Here is a 25,894-nt window from a genome sequence, read left to right on the forward strand (position 1 = left end):
CACACACACGTGTGTGTGTGTGTGTGCCCACTGGCTCAGACAAGCAAGGTCCCCCGCCGCTTCCTAGCTTCGGGGCCTTCGGCCGCACGGGGGCGTAGTGCGCAGGCGCTTTCTCGCGGGCTGCCATGCGGCTCCGGGCCGCCAGGGGCCGCTGTGGTGCGAGCGGGAACCGCCCGGGAAGCGCCGCGCAGCGCCGGACCTTCTTGAGTACGGCCTTGCCGGTTTGGCGGGGTGAAAGGTTGCGAAGATGGCGACGGCCTTGAGCGAGGAGGAGCTGGACAATGAAGACTACTACTCGCTGCTGAACGTGCGCAGGGAGGTGAGGCCCGTGGCGCGGCGTCGGCGGGGCTGACGCCCGGCCCAATGGTTCTGGAGGGTCGGACGGGCGGCTCTGGCCCCGCAGCCGCCCCAGGGAGGCCGCGGCCCGGTTCAGAGGCCGCGTGACCCCGCTGCCGTGTGCGCCCGCCAGCCGTGGAGCTGCCCGCACCGCCGCGACCCTCGCGTCCTGGCGCAGGTGCAGCGTCTGCCCGGCTCTCCGCGGTCCTTGCGTGGCGTGCACCGTGTCCCGGCCGAGCCCGAGCCCACGCACTTGCCGGAGGTGGGCACAAGGGCCCCGGGGAAGCCGCTACATTGGGTTCCCAGGTCCTCGCGACCCGGTCCCGCGCTCCCCCTACACACACCTGCCTGAGACCAGGGGTTAGGGTCCGCGGCCTGAGCCAGCAAGCGGGCAGACTGAGTCCTGGGACACCAAGGTCAAAGCCACCTGGGAGCCTCCCTGGAACTCAGTCGAACCCTTAAATCTCTGGCGCCACTGAAGTTGGATCTGCCTCACACACTAGCGTTTCGTGCCCTCCTTCGTCCCCTTGAGCCACGGCCCAGATATTAGAAAGTGGGACCTCCCCAGCTTCGACTCCAGGGGCCGAGGGTGAGCAAGAAGTGCTAGGCCAGACACGCAGCGGCGCTCTGACTGGGACTTCAGCGTCCAGGTCAAGTGTGTTCACGCTGTCACCTCGAGAATAAAAAGTAACCCGAGAGGCCCGCAGTGTCAGGCACTTGTACGTTTCTCGTAGGTTCTCTTTCGAAATGGCTAGTCGGCAGTTGATATGTCGGAGAAGAGTTTCGGAAAAGGCTTCCAAGGTCAGGTCAGGGTTAGACATGGCTGTGCTGCTGGGTCCAGCCCTGCCAGACAGTCCTATCTTTCAAATTTTCTGGTAGTGATCAAAGTAACCGAACAGGACTATCCTCAGCAAGGCTGGTCTGCGTGCTAATAACCAGCCTCTTTTCTGAGTGTTTGTTTTGTGCCCTGCCACCTGCCGAAAGAACTCTAAATGAGGTTAACGTCTCATCAGATTGTCATAGCTGCCCTCATACAATCCATTATTTTATTTAGTTATTTATTTGCTTGCTTGCATTGGGGGGGACGGATGGGCAGGGTTTCTCTATAACCCTGGCTCTCCTGGAACTGGATCTAGACGAGGCTGGCCTTGAACTCACAGGGATCCACCTGCCTCTGCCTCCCAAGTGCTGGGACCAAAGTTGTACATGGCAACAATCCATTATTTCTGTTCGAGGGAACAGACAGGTGTAATTCATCCCTGAGCATTCCAACTCCAGAAATCCAGTTCTTGAAACTGTACTCCTGCCTCAGTTTACCAGTCCACATACTACAAAGCTCTTTGTTCTGATGCAATGCTCTTGGACACCCTGAGTATGCATTTCTCAGCTGTATCAACCACTGCTTACTATAAAAACACTCCATGAAATGTCTCTGGGATTTTCAGACTAAACTGCGGTGAAGCACCAGGATTTATAGCTGAATAGCCCTCAAACTTTGAACAAATTGTTCCTTTAACTCTTAGTCCCTTAGCAGTTGAATGAAGCTATAAATTTTACCCTGGGTTGTTATGTTTTGTTTTCACAGGGTCTCATTGTGTAGCCCTGGCTGGCCTAGAACTCATTGCATAGAACAGGCTGCCCTGGAACTCACAGGGATCACCTGCCTCTGCCTCCCAGGTGCTAGGATTAAAGGCAAGAACCACGATGCATGGCCATATCCAGGTCCATGAGGAAGCAAAGTGGTAAAAGAAACCAGTTTTTCTGGGATCCAGTTGTTGTTTTTTGTTTGTTGTTTGTTTGTTTGTTTTAAACCCCTCACACTCCTAACTGGACCAAGCTGTTAGTAGTGGAACAGCCACTACCTGTGTGCCAGGTCTACTGAACCTAGGTAGCCGTAAGTGTTCAGAAGGACATTTGAACCCCCTGGGATTTTAGGGCCTTTGATTGCTATTAGACTAGGATAGGAGCCTAATAACTCTTTTAAAGGAATGCTTTGCCTCTGCCAGTGAGTGCGGCACTCCTTCATTTAGCCATAGGTGAGATCCTCACCAAGCAAGCCTGCCTGGTGCTGGTTTTGTCAACAGTGTTGAGTGCCTGACTTTGTGGCTTGGACTTCTGCCGGAAAGAAGGCTTTAAACATGAGGACACTGGTGTTTACTACAAGTTTTTGTTTGTTTTTTTTCAAACTTGAAGTTAAAATAACATGCTTTAGCTGGAGAACAGAACAGAAGGAATCTTAATTTTTGTGTGTGTGCATGTGTGTCTAAGCAGCTGCTCTATCTGCTGTCAGTTCTGACCCTAGTCAAGTGTACCGTAGGAGGGCACTCCTCTTTACCAGCACTTAGAAGCACCTTCAGGGGGCATCTTCAGAATGCTCAGTGTTCCATCCAGTTCAGCCTTTCCCTTAGAAGTCACAAGTGGAGGCATCTCTACAGAACAGGACGTTCTTTTGGCAGGTTAGAAGCACTGCGCTGGGGTGGAGTTTGGTTGGTAGAGTGTTTGTCTAACGTGCGTGGACCCATGTTCTATACCAGGTACTGCATTCAAACTGGGCATGGTGGCACTTGGGAGTAGAAGCAGAAAGTTTGGATGCTCAAAGTCATCCTCAGCTACACAGTAAGTTTGAGGCCAGCCTGGGCTGCATGAGACCATGTCTCAAAAAAGTGAAATAAAAATTAGATGAATAAGAGAATTAAACAACTAAAATAATGAAGAAATGCCAAAAAAATCTCCTAAGAATCTCCCTTCTCAGGTTTTAAACTGTACACTGTATCTCTGAATTTCTGTTCCAGGAGGTAGCTGGCTAGCCAGGACCACCAGATCCTGCTATAAACAAAACCCATGGCCCCAGTGAGGCCCCTTTAGTGTTGAGTGGTGCCCTTATCTGTGGTGACTTACCAGTCACTGAGCTCACCAAAACCAGGTTGGCTTTGATTGGGCCTAAAATTGAACTCATCTACTGTCTGGGACGATTTTTCCAAACTATTTGGAGAATGGATTCCTTGACAGCAAATTAGCTTTGATTTATTGATCCTTAAGCTTTTTGTGGATTTTTTTTTAGATTTGTATGGGTGTTATGCGTGAGTGTATGTATGTTCAGCACTTGCATTCCTGTGGATAGTTGAGCTACCATGAGGTACTGGGAACTGAACCCTGGTCTTCTGTAGGAACAGCAAGTGCACTTAAGCATTGAGCTATTTCTGTGGCTGATTTTTATAGAATTCTTAACTGATATGGTTTAAATCTAGTTTATTCCTAAATAATGTAGTCTGATTCTTTCCTTATCACTGTCTTATTATACTTTAAAGAATTTCATTTTAGCCAAGCAGTAAGAGTATCATGAGTTCAAAACCAGCCAGGGTTATATACATAACAAGACCCTGTCTAAAACAAACCCTCACTGGTCTTAATCACTGTAGATCAGCCAACCTCTTTTTCAAGGCTGTCTGGAGGTTTTAGTTGGGGGGGGGGGGTTGTTTTGGGTTTTGGTTTGTTGTTTTGGTTTGTTTTTGGTAACGTGTAGTTGTTGTGTCTGTGTGCTTTGGTGTCTGTGTGAAGGTCAGAGGATGACTTGCAGGACTTGCAGGACTTGGTTGTCTCCTGCTGCCGTGTGGTTCTCCTCTTCACGAGGTAAGTAAAGAGTGTCTCACGTACATTATGCTCAGAGTGTAACATTCATAGTAGTAATTGTGAGTAAGTACTTACATTGGGCATGTAGGGTCAGGCCTGGCTGTCCACAACTAGAATTCTTTCTGTCAGCCTAAGGAGTTACAGCCCATTCTGCCTGCCGCTGCTCACTTGCAAGTGCTTAGCCTTGGAGATAACCGTGCTGTACCTGAGCCTTTGAAGCTAGAGGAACCTGGGAAGTGTGGTTTTTGGAGTGGCTACCCTGTGTTCCCCTGATGTTTTTGTTGGGAGTTCTGTTGCTCTGCTTAACCTTTCTGCCATTTTATTTTTATTTTTAATTACATGTATTGGTTATTGTATGTATACATGTGCGTCGTGGAGTTCATGTGGAGGCCTAAGGACAGCTTCTGTGTGTCAGTTCTGTCTTTTCATCAGGTGAGAACACAGGTCATTAGATTTGACATCAAGCTCCTTTACCCACTGAGCTGTCTTACATGCCACTCTTGGGGTTTTTTATTTTGTTTTTGTTTTCATTTTTTAGTTTTTCAAGACAGTTTCCCTGTGTAGTTATGGTGCCTGTCCTGGATCTTGCTCTGTAGTCCAGGCTGGCCTCGAACTCACAGAGATCTGCCTGCCTCTGCCTCCTGAATGCTGGGATTAAAGGCGTGTGCCACCACTGCCTGGCTGCTTTTTTTTTTTTTTTTTTTTTTTTTTTTTTTTTTTTTTTTTTTTTTTGACACAAAGATGTAGCTTAACAGACTGGGTATAGTGGCACATGCCTTTAACTCCAGCACTCCAGAGGCAGAAACAGACCAGCCTGTCCTACATAGCCAAGGCTACAGAGTAAGACCCTGTCTCAAATAAATAAAGTAGTGAACAGATAATAATAACATGTATTAAATACTTTCTGTAAACTCTGTGGGTAGTTTGTGTAAGGCGCTTAACATAAATAAATAAATATCCAGTTAGTATTTATCAGCTTTGGATGGGGTGAGGGTCTGCTGATTGTGAAGACATACACGTGGCATGGTGAAGCACACCTCTGATCTACATTTGGAGGTCAGGAGTTCAAGGTCCATGTTGTCTCTATAGTGAGGTTGAGGAGACTGGGCCACGTGAGACCTTGTTTCAAAAGACCAAAAAAAAAAAAAAGTGTGTACATAGACAGCCTTAGTGTGCCTTATGCTGAGTTGTTCATCTGCTGTACCACCGAAAATCAGTGGCTGTAGACGTGGCTTGGTGGTAGAGGAGGTGCCTGCCCTGTGTGCACAAAGGCTGGGCTCCATCTCCAGTGCTACAGCAAGAGAGAAGTTGTGCCAGAGTGTGTACCAAGCATTAGGTTCTGAGTGCCTAGAGCTTTCTGTACTGTCCAAAATGCTGAGTTTATTCTTTTTAAACAGCATTGCTGTCCTTCTGAATGGTGCTTCCTGCAGAGTTGACTTGGGGTGGGTGTGGGTGGTTCTGCATGAGCACAAAATGTATACCACAGAGGGTAAACTAGAAATTGGAGTCTGAGATAGAAATAGAGAGGGACCCAAAGATGCTCTGAAGCGATGGGCAAGATGAAAGGAAGTGAGGAGCATGGGAGTGGCTAGGAGAGGCTGCCTGTGGAGTTGGGAGAGAGCCATGGAGGATGCTTGGCCAGGTTCAGTGTCGTCTTGGTGTAATTAGCCAACAATACAAAGTTAAATTTACTTCGTTAAATGAACCATATGCTACTTAATACCTTCCTGCTTTGAGCACTTCAGCAGTCGGTTCTTGAATTTTCACTCTGGTTTTGTATTATGCAGCTAAACACTTTTCCTTTCTCTCAGATGTGTGTCGGAAGTGTGCGTGTTGTGACTTGGCTAATATAACAGTAGGAAATAGGACATGGACCTGTGGGCAGCACGCCTTGCTGAGCTGTGGAGTTTGGTGCTTACTTCCGTTAAGTGTCTGTTTTAATTTTACTTATTTCATTTATACCTTTTTTGTTTAAATAAGGATTTAAAACAACAAACAGATTAATAAATTGTACCCGTTCTAAAGAGGAGCAGGCGCACATTTCTAAAAGAGGCGGCCACTGGGAATGTTGCTGCTGTAAGGGCCATACTGATTCCGCTCTGAAAGGAGCAGCCACCTTAAGGCTCTTGAACTGTGGGAACTACTCCTATGTGTCGGGAGTGTACAGTGTGTCCTCCCTGTGAGTAGAAACCAGAGAATTCACCCAAAGGAAAATGCCAGGCTAAAACAGATGAACTGCTGGGAGTGTGCCTGGGTGGGCAGGATGGAGCAGGAGTGAGCCAGGCAGATGAATTCCTAAGGGGAATAGGATCTGAACCATCAGTTTTTCTGGAACCCAGGAGTTCCATGGGAGATCTGCAGCATGTTTCAAAAGACTGTGCCCTGTTAGTAGCGGTGTCTCAAGGCATCAGAGTAACATGGAGGCATGACCAGGAGGAAAAATGAAACCCAAGTTGGGTCACAGTAGAGAGGGGTTTCCTCTGTCCTTGGAATGGTCTCTCTCTAAGGCGGTTTCTGCCCCTTGGTCCATTTGCTCTGAACAGAAGTCTGCTGGAGGACAGGATTCCCCTCTGTCCATGAACTTTATAGGTCACGTGTGTCCTGCCTTTAAAAACCATTTTTTAAGCCAACTTTTTCTAGTTCTGGGATTGAACCCAGTGTGTCTCTACCACTGAACTTCCCCTAACCCTTGTCCTCTTTTTAGTTTTAGATAGGGTCTTAGCAAGCTGTGCAGCTGTGCCTGATCCTCCTGCCTCAGCTTCCAGTGTAGCTGGGACTTCGGGCTTGTGTTACCAGGCCCAGAGAATTTTATTTCTTTTTTGTTTGCTTGTTTGTTTTGTTTTGTTTTGTTTTTTGAGACAGGGTTTCTCTATGTAGCTTTGCGCCTTTCCTGGATCTCACTCTGGCTCTGCCTCCCGAGTGCTGGGATTAAAGGCATGCGCCGCCGCCGCCGCCGCCGCCACCACCACCACCACCACCACCCGGCTGAATTTTATTTCTTATTTAGAATTTTTCATTACTGATGACCTGGTCATGTTTTAAGAGTTTGTGTTGCTGTCTAGAGGGTATTGTGTCTCAGGGGTTCAGTGGGTTTCCTTTAACTGTTAAATGGGATCCAGAGCCACAGTTTTTGTCAGGCCGAGGTTTGTTTGTTTGGTCAATCTATTTAGCTACCTTGATCATTTTCTCCTTCATGGTTTGACTGTTTCTCTCCCTAGCTCTTAGGTTTCCTGATCCAAGTCTTGAAGTGGCTTGAGGAGGCAGACTTCCAAAGACATGTGAGCTCTGGTTATGTCCACTAGACCCCTGCCTTGGCGATGAGCTCAGACACAGGAAAGGGTGTCTGATGGTGTAGCCCAGCACTTTGCAGGTTGAATTCCTCTGTGCACTTGTTGGAGATGTCTTGAAGTGGCCACAGATTGCAGTTGAGCCTCAAAGGGTATGCAGGCAAGCTGGCTTTAATGAAGACAGTCTCCAGCATGGGGTCAAGTGTGATGTAAGGCATCCTCAGCTGGGGAGACAACTTACCCTGTCTAAACCTCTTCATCCTTAAAGTCAGGCAGTTTTATAGTCTGCAAGGCAAAGAAGTGTAGTGCTATCCTATACTTCTTGTGGAGATAGGCATATGGCTCTTCATAAGCCAGCCTGCCTGCCTTGTAGAGAGTTGAGTGTGGTGTCACACCTTAGAATCCCAGCACAGGGGAGTCAGAGTCAGCTTGGGCTGTGCAGAGAGGTGGCTAGGTGTGATAGTAACCTGTGATCTCAACACTTGAGTCAGATTGAGGATTGCTGTGAGGATAAGGCCAGCTGGCACGAGTGTGTGTGTGTGTGTGTGTGTGTGTGTGTGTGTGTGTGTGTGTGTGTGTATTCAAAAAGAGAAAAGAATGCACAGCTTTAATCCCAGCAAGTCCCTACTAATGAGCCATCTCATTGGCCTCTGAAATATTTAAAGCGTTTTATAAACCATGTTTTATGTGACATTTTACCTCTATTTTACCTCTTTCACTGCAAGGAAACTCTGTGGTCAGTGACTGTATCTGTCTGTCACCATGGTGTTCCCTGCACGCAGTAGGATACCGTCCAGAAGACGCCACTAGCCATCTTAGCTTGTCAGAATATGCTTTGATGTTTGGGTGCTGATGCAGTTGCCACAGTGCATTTCCCCGACAACATCCCTGTTGTTGAACGGTGCAGGACTGATGATAACAAATGTTTGCTAAAGAATGGACAGATGTCCAGATGAACTGCATGCCCACTTCCTCCCTCCCTCCCTCTTCCCGCTGTGCTCCTCAGCATTCCATCCCCAGCAGCACTTGCTTCCTAGTGGCTTGCAACCTCTGGCCTTTTTCCTGGTGGTACACCTCAGCCTCTCAAAGACCTGATGAGAGTTAAAGTCATCTTATGTCCCATTTAGGTCTCTTTTCCTTGCCTTCTGACCACCCTGACTTCTGTGCCCCTCACATTAGCAGTCCTGTGCCTAGTTAAGTCCGTATGTGTGATGTGTGGGGGTCTTTTTTTTTTTTTTTCCTTTTAAGTTTTTTTTTTTTTTTTTTTTTTTTTTTTTTAAATATGTGGGGTTGGATCTTCCCAGAACTGGAGTCCCAAGTGTTTGTGAGCTGCCATGGATGGGTGCTGGGACCTGCCCCTGGGTCCTCTGTAAGAGCAGTACATGCAAGCTTTTAACTGTTAAATCATCTCTTCGTCCCTTGTTCATAGGTTTTAAAAGTGAGAACACATCTAGTTTGTTGTCTCCTGAGGGTAGGGACTATGTGTGTTTCTTTTGTCTTGGGTGGTTCCTAGAACCTAGCTGACATCAATCATCCCCAGCAGTGTGCATCTGTTGGCCCCCTGCTTGGAATTTTGTTGTGCATGTGCATGTGGGTGTGTTGTTGCCTGGGGTTGGTGTTGGTTGTTAAAGCCCTGAGTTTCCTGAGCCGGGTGTTTAGACAGCCACCTTGCCCTGGGAGTCCTGTCTCTGTCTCCTGAGGACTGCCACACCCTCCTACGGGCTTATGTAGTGTGAGAATCTGAACTCTGGTTCTCACACATGTGCAGCAAGGGCCACATCACTACGCCATCTCTAGTTCTTGAGATATGAGTTGCAGGTTCAGCCTTCTCAGCCTTCCTGATGCTTCAACCCTTTAGTAAGTTCCTCATGTTGTGTTGACCCCAACCATAAAATGCTGCTTCATAGCTGTAATTTTGCTACAGTTATGAATCATAATGTGAATATCTGGTATGTAACCCCTGTGTAAGGGCCAAGACCCACAAGTTAAGAACCACTACTCTAGAGGAACTGGCTACCAGAAGGAAATTCTTCATCTTTGTTTTGGTAAATCTGTGCTTTTACTTACAGCACTTGCCGACAGTCAGAGGAAAGGGCATGCTCACACACAGTGATGCTGGCCCCAGAACGGCATCCTGCTGCAGGCCTGTGAAGGGTGCCTGGGGGAGGAGACAAGCTCTTCCCTACTGCGTTTGGCCTTTCCATCTGGCAGATACTGATTTGTCTCCCTCTCTGGTTCTTTGTTTCCGTGAGGAAGGTGCCTGTTGGTCATCTCTGCACCAGTACCAGTATCAGTGTCTGCAAAAGAAAACAAGTTCGCACAGTGCAGGGGTCTTTTCTTGTGCACACTTTCTCTTGTTGGCACAGCTACATTCCGCAGTGCAGAGAGGCTAGTCCCTCGCCATCCATCTTTTCCTACTTGACAGGCCCTTCACAGACCCCAGGTAGCAGGTCTGGGCTGTCTGGTTGTGCGTAGGATGTTCCCTCTTGCTGGGTTAGGATGTTACTGGTTGTGGATAAGTCCCTCCCTGAGAACCAATCAGGGAAGTAGAATCTCACCAAGGCAGAAAGAGACAGCTCTCTGAGTTCTAGCCAGGGAGGAAGGAAGGAAGAAGGAAAGGAAAGGAGAAAAAGAGGCTGTGTTCAGCTGGCACATGGTGTCAGCGTGTGGTAAGGTTGTGTGTGAGAAGGGTCTGTGTAAAGGGTGAGGCTGTAGAGTATGTTTTACAGAAGGAATAGAGAATGTGTCATGTCCAGCTACAGGTTTCTTCCCAGCCCTGACAACAGTTAGGATCTGCTAGTGATGGTCAGATGCGGCCTCTTTCTGGATGTAGCAGCTCCTGTCTGGCATGGTGTTCGTTAGTTCCAAGTCAGCTTCTTCTTCCCTTTAGGATTGTTTTCCAATGTACAGACCTTTACTAGCTGGGGTGTGTGTGTGTGTTTGGTTTTAGTTTTTTGCTTTGTGCTTTTTCCCCATCAGAGTCTCGTGGAGCATATAGGCAGTGATGTGTCTTCAGTTGTGGGGATTAGGTAAACTGTGCCTATTTAGTAGGGATACTGGTGTTTGATTTTGCTCCTTTTTTGGTGGGGGGCACCATCCAGCTCCTAAATAAGTCACACACATAGGCTTATTCTTAATTATAAATGCCCAGCCTTAGCTTGGCTTATTTCTTGACAGATTTCCTTAACGTAAATTATCCTGTCTTTTGCCTCTGGGCTTTTCCTTTTCTATTCCTGTATACCTTTGTTTCTTACTCCGTGGCTTGCTGGATAGCTGGGTTACTTATCCCTGGAGTTATCCTCCTTCTCTGGCTTCTTCTTTCTCTCCTCCAAGATTTCTCCTCAAGTGTTCTATGATTGAAGAGTGACTGACCATGCCGAGCATGCTCTGTTCAGCCTTGGCAGGATTGAATCAAGAGCATAAGTATGGCTATCATAAGCACCTTGTACCAAGTATTATTGGCTCTTTGTCTGGCACTTATAGAACTACACTTCCTGGTGCCTGTTTGGTATATGGAGACCATGTCATTATTAGTTCTAGGCTGTCATGAGTAGGAGTGACATATGTTACACGGAGCCTCAGATGTTCAAGTATCTCAAAGGAAGGAAGGAAGCAAGCAAGCAGTAAAGATGGAAAACCATCTTGGCTCTTGGCTCTTGGCTCATAGACGTGCTCCATGGCATGTGATCCTGCCTGCACAGATGCAGAAGGGGTGAAGCCCTTGAGGTTTGAGGCCAGCCTGGACTGTACAGTGTGACGCTGTCTCAAAGTGTTGTTTTGTGTTGAAGGGGCATGTGCCGCCTCTGTAGTTGCTTGTGTTAGTGGCCGATATCCTCTGACTCTTACTGCATTATCTCTCTGTGTCGTTTATTTCCTCTTTCAGGTTATCCTTATTCATCAGTGAAAATGAAAGTCGTTTTTGTGGGTTGGTTTTGTGTATACTGTTACTGTACTGAATTTGTGTTCTAGTTGTAACAGGTTGTGTGACTGTTTAATTGGGGGACTATTCCATGTGTAGGCACATGTCACCCCAAAGCCAGCTGATCTTTTCTTTCTAATTGAGTGTCTGTATTCCTGTATCTTGCCTGGCTAGCACTTCCAATCCTTTAACCCGAAGATGTCCATGCCTTGGTTCAGATCCTAGAGGTGTGGTGTGTGTGTTTGGTGTCCGTGTCCGTGTCCGTGTCCGTGTGTGTGTGTGTGTGTGTGTGTGTGTCCCTCTCACAGGCACATGTGGAAGTCAGAGAGTAACCCTTCAGAGCTGATTCTCTTCACCTTTAGTGGGCTCCAGACATCAAGTGCTACGTCTCAGCTTATATAGCAAGCACCTTCACCACGGAGCTACCTCGTCCTTTCTCGTTTAGTGTCTTTGTGCTGGGTGCTGATGAGTGCTGCCGCCCACACAGCTTTCTTTGGAGAAGGCTTTGGCATGGAATACCACCTTACAGAATGTTTAAGTGTTCTTTCCTTTCAATTTTTAAAAATGTTGAGAAGAAATTGTGTGGAAGAGTTAACCTGTGATGTCCAGGCTCTTCTCTGTTGTGTGATTTTTGTTTGAGGGATACTGTTTGGTCTTTTGAGATAGGGTTTCATTTTGTAGCCCAGGCTGTCCCAGAATTCATAGCAGGCCTCTTGCCTGGCTGTTGAGGCCTTGGTTTCTAGCCAGTGATGATAGCACATGCCTTTAATCTCAGCACTCAGGAGGCAGAGGAAAGAAGGTCTCTGTGAGTTCAAGGCCAGCTTGGTCTACAGAGCAAGTTCCAGGACAGCTAGGGCTACAGAGAGAAACCCTGTCTTGAGAAACCAAAAAGGGGGAGAGGGGCAACTTTGATTCTGGCTCTATCTCCTTTCTAATATTTAGTTGTGAGCCTATTCCAATTTTCAGTTTGTGATTTCATTTAAAAATTTTTTTTCTATATTTAGTTTTTGTGTTAGTCTATTTTCTGCTGCTGTAGGTTGGGGACTTTATAAAGAACAAAAAGTTGTGATAGCTCGATGTTTGGGAAGATGAAAAGGCATAACATTTGCTTCTCTTGTCTCTGGTAAAGGCCTCATGGCGAATGGCATTGAAACGTGGAGCATGTGAAGGTGATCACAGGGAGCTAGAGCAGCCAGGATCCTCGTCTTTTCCAAGGCATGCCACAGCGACCTCATGACCTCCAACAAGCTAGTCTCTTAACATCAGCTCTGGGGACCAAGCTTCTAGCACATGAGCCTTTGGAGACACACTTACACCTTAGCCAAACCATGGCATTAAATGGTAACTCAGATACTGATTGAACATGGTTTGCTGTTGGTACTGCCTCTTGTGGTGCTGGGGCGCACGACCAGGACTGTGTACTGACACACTCTGCACCACCAAGCTACAGCACTGTCCTGCTTTGTTGTTCATTTGTTTTTTTTTGTGTTTGTTTTTAACACAAAGTCTGTCTGTATAACACCAGCTTGGTAGAACTTGTTATGTGTACCAGGCTGGCCTTGAACTTGCAGCAGTCCTCCTGCTTGTGCCTCCTGAGTGCTGGGATCCTGCCGTGCCTGGCGGCTTTGGTAGTTAGTTAGTTATGTGACTGTATGCACACATATGAGTATTGGTAAATGTACTGTGCGCTCCCAGAGGCTACAAGAGGGTGGGAGGGATGACCCGCTTGTCACACAAATGCTGAGATCTGAACCCTGGTCCTCATGATTGAGCAGTAAGCTCTCTTACCCACTGAACCACCTATCCAGTGCTACTTCAGGCTTTAATGTGGTGGTTTATAGTTACAAATATCTCCGCTAACACTGCCTTTGTTTTGTTCTGTAGGTTTTGGATTTGGGGTTTTGTTTTCCTGTTTTAAGTATTTAACCTGCCTTGCCATTCCTTTGATCCCAATGGCTGAGTGGTGTGTGGTTTAATAGCTACAGGTTTGGGGGCTTCCAGGCTTCTTCCAGAATAGGCTTCTTGTTGTTGGTTGGTTGGTTGATTTGGTTTAGTTTTTCAAGACAGGATTTTTCTGTGTAGCCTTGGCTGTCGTAGAACTCACTCTATAGACCAGGCTGGCCTAGAACTCAGAGATCCACCTGCCTCTGCCTCCCAAATACTGGGATTAAAGGCATGTGCCACCACTCCTGGCCTGTAATAGGCTTCTAATTTCATGCAGTGTGATAGGAGTAATTCTTTGTGTAGTGTCCAGCTTTGAAGATCTGTTGAGAGCCTGGGTAGGGGGCTTGCCGCTCTCTAGATGCCCCGAGTTTAGTTCCCAGCACCATGCTGGCAACACACTGCCACCCTAGCTTGCTTCCAGCCTTTGTGGGCACTGTACACCTCTCTCTCTCTCTCTCTCTCTCTCTCTCTCTCTGGGCACTGTACACCTCTCTCTCTCTCTCCCTCTCTCTCTCTCTCTCTCTCTCTCTCTCTCTCTCTCTCTCTCTCTCTCTCTCTCTCTCTCACACACACACACACACACACACACACTATAGAAATCTTATTAAAAGATCTATTGAGATTTAATTGTGGCCCAGCATTCTCTTCGGATGACTGACTGGGCAATAAAACTTTTAGATTTTAAACTTGGGACATGTGGACTTTATTATAGAAGTTTTGAGATAAATGTGTAGTTTAAGTGTCCTTCTTAATGAGATCTCATTACCTTCTGAACAGTGTCAAAAGCTGAATGGTAGTGGGAAAGGTTATCATTTATGAAATATCGAACCAGTGACCTTAGCTATTCAGTTGTGATGAAAGGCCCAATCTAACCTTTATTGAATGTGATATTTATTAAAAATGAAACTTCTCATTTCCATCAGTTAATAGTACTCTAAGCCATTTGTTAATATGATTAAAGGTGATATTGCAGACTAGATTTCTGCCCCGCCCCCACCCGCCCCTCCAGACCCTTGGCTTAATTTTAGTAACCAGGAAGTGTCTTCTAACTTAGATCACTCAAACTCATTTAATCCTGTGCTGGTAACTTTATAAGACACAAAAAAGGGGGCTGGAGAGATGGCTCAGAGGTTAAGAGCACTGACTGCTCTTCCAGAGGTCCTGAGTTCAATTCCCAGCAACCATATGTTGGCTCATGACCGACCATCTATAATGAGATCTGACACCCTCTTCTGTATACAAAATAAATAAATAAATCTTGAGAAAAAAAAAGATACAAAAAATAACAATGAAATTTTTCAGGAAGAAGGCCAGACTTAGTTGCACACACCTAGAATCCAAGACGATGCCTATGAGGGTCATATTGAGGCCAGCCTCAGCTGCACAGGAAGACCCTGATGGCGTCTGCCTTACAAGCCTGACAACCTGAGTTTGATCCCTAGAATCCATGTCAAAATTACCCTCTGACCTCTCCATGTGCACTGTGGTACCCACATACCATATGTAGAAACACACTGTACACAATAATACCATTTTTTCCCCCAAATATATACAGGGCCTGCAGTGATGCTCGCTAGTTAAGAGTGCTTGCTTCTCTTTCAGAGAATCAGAATTTAGTTCCTAGCAACCATGTCAGGTGACTTATAACCATCTGTAACTCAAGGAGATCTGATGCTCTCTTCTGGCCTCCATGGACATCCTTACACACATGTGTATACACATACACATAAATAATCTTTAAGAAGTAAAATATTTATAGGAAGAAGCTAATGTGTAACTGCTGCTTAGGAAACAACAGCTCCTTTTAAATGAAAGCATCGAGCTATCAGAAGGGTGTATGCTTTATTTCCTATTGTGGCTATTGTAAGTCAGTACCAGGGTTTCATACAGGTGGCTAGAAATGGGTTGCCTGACTAATGTCAGCAGGGGAAAAGCTGGAGGCAGGAAGAAGCAAGAGAAGGCTCGGCAATGGGACCACTGAGGTCTAAGCACAGTGGGTGGGTGTGGTGTAGGTCCACTTTGTCAGTGAGTGCCCCCTCTGACCATCCCAGTGCTGGCAGAGGGATCTGGAAGTGGAGCTGGTGTATACCCACCATAGTTAAGGACAGTCTTGTCTTCAGGTTTCACTGGGTGGAAATGGATTCTAAAGAGCCACCACCCTTTGTAAGTTTGTGTTGTGTGTTGGGCACTGTGTGGAAGCCCTTGTGCGGCGTCTCACTGCAATGTCACACCAACCCTGAGAGGAAAAGCTAATGATCAGAAAGGTCCCTTGCCCAGGATCACAGGGCTTGGAAGTGGCATCTCCTGGGTCCAGACACAGGCCATTGGGCTCCTAAGCTTGCCTTCTCAGCCACTGGAATGGAAGGTCAGCATAGAGCCACCCAGTAAATTAGAGATAACCAGCCAGAGGCGGGGGAGAGGCAGTCGGTTAAGACCTGCTGGACAGCGCATTCTCAAGGCTACCCTAGAGAGAAGGTAGAAACGAGTGACAGCAGGGAAGACATCTGCCTGGTTCTTGGGGGCAGGCCGAGTGTTCAGTCTTGAGACCCCTGACCCTCTGATGGAGCAGCTACTAGGAACCTTCGGCAGCTCCTGATTCAGAGTGGCAGTGGTACAGCAGAGTCTATCCAACAGACAGCTGGGCTCTGTGGCTAGCCTAAAGGACAAGCTGCAGGCTTCAGCCTCGCTGCTGCTTTTCTGAGTAACAGCTCCATCCGGCTTTGGGGAGGCCAGCCCTGGGCCAGCCAGCCCTGGGCCCACTGCACACCTTCCCAGCACCTTGTCTCCCTCTGGGGGTGCATCAGGATCTGGTTTTCAGCACCTGCCTGGTGGGGCTGATGGGAAATGGGTAAAGTCATACTAGAGGTGATTACTAACACAGAGATCAGTTTCACATCTTTATGGGTAGGAGAAAAAAAGAAAAAGGGAAAGCTTAGTTCTGGAATGGAAAGTTCTTGATAGCTCATAGAGAAATGTCATGTGACTTTATCACTACCCCTGAGCTCACTGTGTCCTGTGACGACTTCTTGAATACCTACATCGTAATACCTGACGCTAGAGCATGGTCATCCTTGGTGACCCATTTCCACCTAAATGGCTGATCTCTCAGGTCCTTCTTGTATATTGTCAGTGACCCCACAGGATGGTTCCCTTGTCGAATGGGGGAGAGGTGCTCCTTCAGCATCACCTGTGATAGACCACATTGGTCTTGGATGCCGATTCTAGGTCTTCCCAAAGACAGAACAACAACCAGCTAAGCCAGACAGTGTTCCCAGGGCCCTGGAGGACCCTGAAGGGGCTTTTGGTGGCTGTTAGCCAAGGATAAGGTGTTTATGCTGGCCTTGTACCTGCAGCCCAAGCCTGTGTCTCCACAGGTCTGTCAGGAACGACCTTCTGTGTACAGCATTTCCTGTATAACCTCCTGGTTGCTCCAAGCTAATGGAGCATTTTCCACGTTCACATTTAGAGGCCAGGTTAGGAGTGTGTTTCTTTTACAGCCTTGTCTTTGGCTTTCAAGAATTAAGCCCTCTCTGTCAAAGATGGATTCAGTGGACATCACTTGTGCCTGTGGCATGTATCTGTTCTGCCTCCTGTGTGCTGTTTGGTGTGGGTGACTTAGTTGACCTGGGTTCAGGAGTAAGTGGGGGTCTGGTGTTTGACCATGGTGAGCCAGGGTGAAGACAGCCATTTGAATTCCCTCAGATAGCAGTGTCCACAGCAAACCCAGTTGCTATCGATGTACATAATTGATCACTTTGTTAACTGTGGAAACGAAGCCGTATTGGGGAATAAAGCATAACTTGGTTATGTCCTGTGCAGAGGGCAGACACAGTGGAATGTGGCTGGCAGGTTCCCATTTCAAGGCTGATTCTGATACTGACAATGTTTAAGTACGATTGATTGTCCTCTAATTGAATGTCTCTTTCTTTAGGCCTCTTCTGAAGAGCTGAAGGCTGCCTACCGGAGGCTGTGTATGCTTTACCATCCGGACAAGCACAGGGACCCGGAGCTCAAATCACAAGCAGAACGGCTCTTTAACCTTGTTCACCAGGCTTATGAAGGTTGGTGGAGGCCTTGGCTTCATGTGCGCAGACATTCGATTTTTAAGAGACTTGATTTGTAGAAGTAGAGAGATGGAGTCCTTAGAGGTATATAAAAGAGGTGCTTGGTTTGGTACTTTGTACGGACAGAGCCCTTTGAAAGAGTCGTATTTTGCTTTGGAAATCAATATATGTCCAGTAAGAAGAAAATGAGAGTCCACATGAAGAAATGGGCCAGGTTTGGGTTCTGGAGCTCCAGCTGGTCCCAGTGTCTTCTGGGGGTGGGGCTGATACTTACAAAGCCGCTTTCTTTGTTCCCTTTTTTGTGAGAAGCTACAAAGACTTTTTTTAACCTTAGTGGTTTTATTGGTTTTGTATCAGTCGGTGAAAGAAAGGGCTTACAAAAGCTGGTGTGAGGGCTTGGTGGGGAAGTACAGCCTTGTCGTTCAGGAGCTTAGATTTATGGCTTACATATAATAAATGAAGAAAACATAGGATGTTTGTCTCGGGAAGGTGGAAGGCTCTAGAAAGAGTGAAGGTGAGCTTCATGCTACCAAGTTGGACATTTTAAAGTGATTGGAATGGTAAAATGTTTTGTCATGATTTAAAAAATTTTAAAAAATAATAAAAAAAAAATAAAAAAGCAAAAACATTAAATCACTCTGAGATTTATAGATTAGGAAAAATCAGACTCCTGTGATCTGCTCCTTGACTAGAGACCAAAAGTTAGATAATGTGCCTTTCTATGAAATAACGGGCCTCTTCACTGCAGACAGGATAGCAGGTGGCATATTTTACCTTGAGTTTTTACCAAGAAGTTATTTTTTAATGACCAGTAAAAAGTGGGCAGTGGCACATGATAGACAGGCTGCGTGGTCACCAAAGTCCATTCTGTTCTGTAGTGTGGACAGAAAGCCTGTCTCCCTGTCGGACCGCTACAGCAGCAGAGCTGGCCGCACTCTGTTCAGCAAGTGCTGGCTTTTCTTATCAAATCAGTTTAGCTCAACAAGTTTGGCTCTCTAATGGTCAGCGTTTCTTTCTTCTCCACTAGATTTGAATATGGATAGACTCATTTGCATCACTTTTTAATTAGGCTTAAAAATATATAGGGACCTCCGAGGAGAAAGTATACAAAGATCCCACAGAACTCGGAGTGGTGCAGGGGCGACTGTCGGTCTCACTCACAGTTTGGACCTTGGAATAGTTCTCCCTGTTGAGGAATCTTCTCATTAGGTGATGTGGCCAACAGTGTAAGCTGGGTGTTGTAGCTCACACCTGTGATCCCAGGACTCGAGAGGTAGAGGGAGGAGAATTGGGATGAGCCTGGGTTGCATAAAAAAAAGTACAAACAAAGAGAAGTGCACTAAAAACAGAGGTCTTGGGGTTGGTTAATAGTGCTCAAGTAAGTCAGCTGTTGGTGTGGTGTCCTGTAGAGCACACTACAGAGCCTCTAGAGAAGGCCATTCGTGGCGGGCGGGGAGAGGCGCAGTGCTCTGCCCCTAGCATCTCCCCACTCAGCAGGTAGGAGCATTAGAACCAGAAGTTGATGGACACCCCCAGCTACATAGCAAACTCAAGGCCAGCCACATCTACAAGAAAACTAAAACCTAAAGCCAAACAAAACCCACTGTCTTTTAGAGCTGCCAGAGCAGACTGGACCCTGGAGAAGCCCAGCTTTTCCTGTCTGTAGCCTCTAAATGCCTCTGATGGAAGGAGAAAGCCTTAGGAAGATGCAGCCAAAGAAAGACAGTCTCCATGAAGACTGGCTAGGAAGGAAAGGCAGAGGAGGACTTACCCTGGCCTTGTACACCAGGTTGTCAGGACTGAAGGGAGTTTGTGCTGAGTGAACATGCTTGATTTTTTTTTCCTTGCAGTGCTTAGTGATCCCCAGACAAGGGCCATCTATGACATCTATGGGAAGAGAGGGCTGGAGATGGAAGGATGGGAGGTAAGAGAAACCAAGTCATGTGAGGAAGCACGCACCATGGCTAGCCTCCTGGGGCCTGGGATGGGCCTTCTAGCTGTAATGCACTGTGGCATCAGCACGTTCCGCTCTGCCCCTGCCTGGTAGCAGAAGTGTGGCAAGCCGTTCACTTCTTTGTGCTTCCATGTTACCTGAAAAATGAAGTTGTGTAGAAAAATGAGCATGAAAATTAATGGTAAGACCCCAAATTACTATAGAATATGTAGGTGTTGTTACTTAATTTTATTGGAAGACGGATGTGCTAATGCCGTGGGATCCCATCAGACGTTACTGAGAGATGTGCAGAGGGTGCCAGTTTCCCACCTTCATCCTACAGAACTCCCCTGAAAGTTCTTGTGGTGTCTGTCCCCAACATGAAGTTCATCAAAGGCTTGAGGTGTGTTGGGAAGAAAGCAGAACTGACCAGTTCCGGTGGGGGCTCGTGGGCCGCCTTCCACTTGCAGCCATGCTTTGATGGACACATCACAGTGAACTGTAGCCGCTAAGATTTGAAGCCTAGGAGGTTTTGTGTGAATGTCCAACAGTTGTCGTCTGAAGCACCAGATTAGCAGCACTGGACCTGAGTCCCCTTGTGAGGTAGCTGCCAGCTCTGAGGAAGCCCTGCCCTTTGAACTAGGCTGTGTTCACACTTTGTCCCATTCCCTCCACTCCATATTGTCACTGGGCCCTTGTTGCAGCAGGTTCTGCGTCTTCTGCCTGGCTCGTAGAGTGTTGATTTAGGGCTTCTAGCTTACTGGAAATCTCACTATTTCATTGTCACTTAGCATTGTTTACCCAGATGGAAAAACAAGTTCAGTTGTGTGTCCAGACTGTTCATAGACTTTGTATACCACTTAGATTCGTTACCAGAGTTGAGCGCTGCAGTCAGGGCCACTGGCTAGCTAACCCTCATCACAGACTGGGGTTTTGGTTTCTGGCATTGTTTCAGCTCTCCTGGAATGGTGGGATCATCTGGCAAAATATTACATGATTACCTCTCACCAAAGCAGGCTGTCTCCCACTAGCATGAAGCAAAGCCAGACTCAGCTGCAATTGTATAGGATGTAGCCAGTCACAAGTGGTGAGTGGGTAAACTTCATGTGCGTAGTTTTAGGAAACTATTTTAAGGAAATAAAATTCTCAGTAAGTCTGCATGGTAAACCAGCCAGGTATAATGGCTCACAGGGGTAATCCCAGCTCTTGGTGGGCAGAACCAGGAGTGGCATTAATTGGAGGCCAGCCTAAGATGTGTAGTGAGTTCCAAGCCAGCCTTGGCTCCATAGAGCAGCAGTTCTCAACCTGTGGGTCTTGATCCCTGTAACAAACCTCTATCTTCAAAAAAAAAAAATTTTTTTTTTTTTTTGTGTGTGTGTGTGTGTGTGTGTGTGTGTGTGTGTGTGTGTGTTTTGATACAGGGATTCCCTGTGTAGCTTTGTGCCTTTCCTGGATATCGCTCTGTAGACCAGGTTGGCCTGGAATTCACAGAGATTCGCCTGTCTCTGCCTCCCGAGTGCTGGGATTAAAGGCATGGGCCACCACTGCCCGGCTTCAAAAAAATATTTACATTACATTGCATAACAGTAGCAAAATTACAGTTGTGAAGTAGCAACAAAACTAATTTTGTGATCAGGAGTCACCACAACATGAGGAACTGTATTAAAGATGAGTCGAAGGATTAGGAAGGTTGAGAACCACTGCCCCAGAGGATCTTGAAAAAGCAAAACAGACAAATCAAAAATTAAAGCATCTTCAGGTATTAACAGTGCCAGACATGCAGCAGGACGCCAGCTCCTTAATGCACATGGGACGTCTGAACTCTTCCCATGATCCTTCAAGGAATGGCTGGGCTGCAGTCAGTGTTTCCATGGGCTCTTTCTCCACAGTAGTAGCTTTTGCCACGAAGGACACTGTATTCACTGTGTTCTTTTCATCATGTTACTAATGTTTACAGAATACCAGTCTTTGGCGGCTGAAGGTTATCTGTCACAGCCTGTTCCTTGAGTAAACATCTAGGTAGTTTGATAAGGGATGAAGGTAATTGTGGATACAGAGTGTGTATAGTACCTTCAAAGCACCTGGGTCTCAGCTGTAATGCCACTTCCCTTTAATAGAGGATGTTAGGAATGAAATTGGGCCTTTTCCCCCCTAAGACAGGGTCCCACTATGATGCTCTAGAAGGCCTGGAACTTGCCTTGCTGTGTAGACTAACAGAGCACCCCCAGCTTGTGATCCCAGTCATGTGAGTGCCTGGAGCTGGCTGGCAGTGTTGATGCCGGTGCCCATGTTGAAAATGAAGTCTATCTTTTCCTTAGAATTGAGAAAGTCAAACTGAACTCTTAACAGTCTCGGCTCTCACTACTGGCTGCCAGGTGGAGTGGAAAGCACACCATTCGGCTTGCCTGCAAACTGTGCTCACAGGCACAGCCTTGGCTGAGTCAGCTGCAGTCTGTGGCCCTGTGCAGAGAGTGTCTAAAAAAATCAACCTCTGTGAAAAGCAGTGATGCAGCCAGTATCGTGAGAGGAGGTTTCAGACTGCTGCAGAGCAGAGGCAACTGGCAGTATGAGGAGGAAATGTCAGTGGGAAACTCACAAAATCTGAAACGTCTGGATCTGGCCAGTAGAAGTGTGTGGTGCTGATAGCCTTGACCACCTGATCCATGGCCACCTGAGATGCTGCCATTGGGGCTAGAGAGATGGCTAAGCCTCTTCCAGAGGACCCAGGTTCAAATCCCAGCACTTACATAGTGGCTCACAAGTATCTGTGACTCCAGCTCTGGAGGACTTGATGCCCTCTTCTGACCTCCACAGGCTTCAGAAACACAAGTGGTACAGATATGCATTTATGCATAAAACAAAATTTTAAAAGTTAAAAAGAATGTATTTTTTAAGGATGTTAATATAAACCAGGTATGGTGGTGCATAGTAGCACTCTATGGGAGGCAGAGGCAGGCAGATCTCTCTGAGTTTGAGGCCAACCTGGTCTACACAGTAAGATACAGGACACCCAAGGCTACAGAGAGACTTTGTTTCAGAATGTTTTTTTAAAAAAAAGTTGAAGCTGGGCGGTGGTGGCGCACGCCTTTAATCCTAGCACTCAGGAGGCAGAGCCAGGTGGATCTCTGTGAGTTCAAGCCCAGCCTGGGCTACAGAGCAAGTTCCAGGACAGGCTCCAAAGCTACACAGAGAAACCCTGCCTGTCTCGGGAAAAAATAAAATAAAAAAAAAAGTTGACTCAGGATCCTAGACTTTTCAGACCCATCAACACCCAGGACTCTTAACTGTGGACATTCTCCCTGGAGGTGAGCTGCCTATCCCCCACCTGACCCATCCTTCCCTGTAGTTGGGACTCTTTCTGTCATGCCAGCCAGCTCCCAAATAACCACACAGAGACTTCTTATTAATTATGAAAGCTCAGCCAATAGCTTAGCCTTATTTCTAACTGGCTCTTATAACTTAACCCATATTTTTATTAATCTATATTTTACCATGTGGCATTTACTTCTCTCCCATTTTGTATATCCAACTCATTCTACGTCTGGCTGGCTTCTCTGCCCTCCTTCTTCCCAGCATCCTCTCCACCCCAACAGTCCTGCCTTGCTATCGGCAGTTTAGCTTTTTATTAAGCCAATCCGAGTGACAAATCTTCACACTGTACAAAAAGATTATTCCATAACACTTCTCTTCATGAGGTCAGTCTTCCTGACTAGCCCAGGATGGGTGACTGGTGACTGGTCCAGATGAACTAGGTTTCTGTGGGTTCACAGGCTGTGTGTGATACACTCTAGGGGTGCAGAGCAGGGGTTATCCAGCACATAGCTAAAGTTGTAGACTCCCACATATGGACCACCCCAGCATCCGAACTTGATTATGCCAGGTGAAGCCCTGAGGGCATAGGCTTATGGCTGCCCAGTAAGTGTCAACAGCATTCTGGGAGGAAGGACCAGTAGCAGGAATCTTAATTGGTTTTAATAATAAAAACCGGGTTTGGGATTTAGCTCAGTGGTAGAGCGCTTGCCTAGCAAGTGCAAGGCCCTGGGTTCAGTCCTCAGTGCTGGAAAAAAAACAATAATAATAATAAATAAAAGCCAAGAGTCAAATATCAGAGTGAAAGCTGAAAGATCAGAGAGGCAGAGCGGCAGCCACTAGAGAGACTTTTTTTTTTTTTTTTTAAGATTTATTTATTTATTATGTATACAGCAAGTATGACCAGAAGAGGGTGCCAGATCTCATTACAGATGGTTGTGAACCACCATGTGGGTGCTGGGAATTGAACCCGAGTCCTGTGAAAGAGTAGTCAGTGCTCCTAACCGCTGAGCTATCTCTCTAGCCCCAGATCCCAAGTTTTGTTTGTTTGTTTTGTTTTTTCAGAGCTGAGGACTGAACCCAGGGCCTTGCGCTTGCTAGGCAAGCGCTCTACCACTGAGCTAAATCCCCAACCCGGTTTTTTTTTTTTTTTTTTAAGGTTTATTTATTATATACACAGAAGAGGGCGCCAGATCTCATTACAGATGGTTGTGAGCCACCATGTGGGTGCTGGGAATTGAACTCAGGACCTCTGGAAGAACAGTAGGTGCTCTTAACCTCTGAGCCATCTCTCCAAGTTTTATAACCCCATAGTGTACCTCATTTTTTTGTTTGTTTTTTGAGACAGGGTTTCTCTGTAGATATAACCATCTTGTTAAATAAGAAACACCGAGCCAATTACAGAGTTAAAAGCCAAGAGGTCAGAGCAATAGCTGAGAGCTGAAAACCTTACCCTTCACTGCTGCTCTGTCTTTCCTTTCTGCAAGAGACCTACTTCCTGTGTTTTTCTCTTTTGTATAGACTTTCTGTTTTGCCTTCTCATTGGTTGTAAACCCAACCACATGACCTCATCACTGCCTGTCTGTACAGACCTCCGGTCTTCTATGGTTGGTGTTGAGATTAAAGGCGTGTGTTGCCATGCTGGCTGTATCCTTGAACACACAGAGATCCGCCTAGCTCTGCCTCCCAAGTGCTGGGATTAAAGGCGTGCACCACCACCACCCGACATGTACCTCATTGACAGTTGATTTCTCAATAGAAAATTTGAACTGCGAGGCCAGCATGGGCTACAGAATGAGTTCCAAGAAAGGCGCAAAGCTACACAGAGAAACCCTGTCTCGAAACCCACCCCACGCCCACCCCCTAAAAGAAAAGAAAAGAAAATTTGAACTGTAGGATTATCTTTGTGAGGTTTCTACAGCCTCTGAGAGGTTACTAAAATAAAGTCAGTGTTTGGAGATCCCAGAGGCCAGCAGAGCCTTGCTTTCCTTGCAGGGCTGGAGGAACTTCTTTGCAGCTCCTTCTGGATCTCTTGGAGCCCAGGGGTCGCCCAGCTGGCCCCTGGCTATTGTATGCATGTCAATCTAGAGTCCAGCTCTCTAGGTGTCCTGGGCCCTAATCTGTCTCTCTCAATTCTGCTCACAGGTGGTGGAAAGAAAGAGAACTCCAGCTGAGATCAGAGAAGAGTTTGAGAGGCTCCAGAGAGAGCGGGAGGAACGGAGACTGCAGCAGAGAACCAACCCCAAGGTAGGAGCCAGAGTGAAGATAATCCAGTGGTTTCAGATGACAGTGTACAACTGGGTGGGGCAGAACCTTGCTGTTACCTCTGAGCAGTGTTTTTCTGGAGAGTGAGACCTCCTGCTGCTCAGCACATCTACAGCCAGAGACAAGCATTCAAACCCTGTGCAGGGAAGAATAGAGGAAGCCTTGGGTTTGCACAGCCCTGGCTCATGATTCTCCAAGACCTTCCGTCTTAAACTTCCTGAGCCCTTGGCACTCAGGGTCAGTGAGAAAGGACACCCAGCTAATGGCTTCAACACTGAGGCAGTGGTCCCCTATGCAGTTAGACTGTGGAGGGCACATCCAGATGGCACCATGGGGGGCTCTGCCTTCGTCCCCCCCCAGTCTTTCCTGCTATTCAGGAGGTCGTTCTGAGTTGTGCCCTGGCCAGGAGGCAAATGGGTATCTCCTGAAGTTTGAGGTGCCTGTTGTACTGAATGTCTTGGTCCCGTCCAGCAGTGACTGGGTACAATTTGCTGTTCAGGGTGGGTGTGTCTAGATGGCCCTGCTACAGCCTGTCCCCGTCATGATAAGAAGCTGGTAGCCTTCCCATCCCCTCTTGGGATGCCTGCCTCCTCTCAGCAGTGTGGGTGGAAGGAAGCCATGCTGGTGATAGAGGCACTGTTTTTCTTAAATCTTCGTTGTTGAACACTATGAGCTGAGGCTAGGAAGCAGAGTCCAGTGAACTTCTGGTCACGTTCCTTCTAGCATTTGCTTTTTAAGACCTTAAAGTATGAAGAGGACTTTATCTCCAGTGTGAAATGGGAGATTTTCCTGGAGATCCATCCTATGGAGTTGTGTCTTTGGATCTCATGGTCCCAGTTCTCACTGCCTTGTACCCGCCTTCAATTTGCCCTTTTCAGATAAAACCTTGTGTTTGTAACTTCCCACTGAGAAAACTAAAACTTGGTGCTGGGGTCATGTGTCCCTGGGCCCCTTCATAATGAGCCAGAGTAGAGAAGAGGGGGCTGTGGCTAGCAGGTCATGAGGTCATTCACATGGACTGGTGGCACTCTGCACCTCCTTCCTGGTTTGAGTCTCTCGTTTGTATAATCCACTACACTGGTTGTAGAGACTGAGAGTCTGGAATAGAGTTGTTGTACTCCTGTCGTATGGGCTGGTTTGGTTCTTGTCTGTGCCATTGTGGTCAGCAGCTCTTGCTGCCTCTTCCACAAGTTTGTGTGAACCTCTG

The 25,894-nt window shown here is 47.0% G+C and overlaps 1 protein-coding gene across 2 annotated transcripts in view; it reads left to right on the plus strand.

The window, feature by feature from the left end:
• The first annotated feature begins 219 nt into the window (after positions 1–219).
• Dnajc11 (DnaJ heat shock protein family (Hsp40) member C11) overlaps positions 220–25,894 on the plus strand; it is a 54,962-nt gene continuing 29,287 nt past the window's right edge. The window contains exons 1-4 of one of the 2 annotated variants that reach the window (XM_036178738.1): positions 220–319; positions 17,048–17,177; positions 19,031–19,104; positions 24,568–24,669. In XM_036178738.1, the coding sequence (XP_036034631.1) occupies positions 248–319; positions 17,048–17,177; positions 19,031–19,104; positions 24,568–24,669 (378 nt within the window). In that variant the 5' untranslated portion in view covers positions 220–247. The other variant, XM_036178739.1, reaches the window with a different exon arrangement.

Source organism: Onychomys torridus, chromosome 2 (assembly GCF_903995425.1).
Source record: "Onychomys torridus chromosome 2, mOncTor1.1, whole genome shotgun sequence".
NCBI classification, from domain to species: Eukaryota; Metazoa; Chordata; class Mammalia; order Rodentia; family Cricetidae; genus Onychomys; species Onychomys torridus.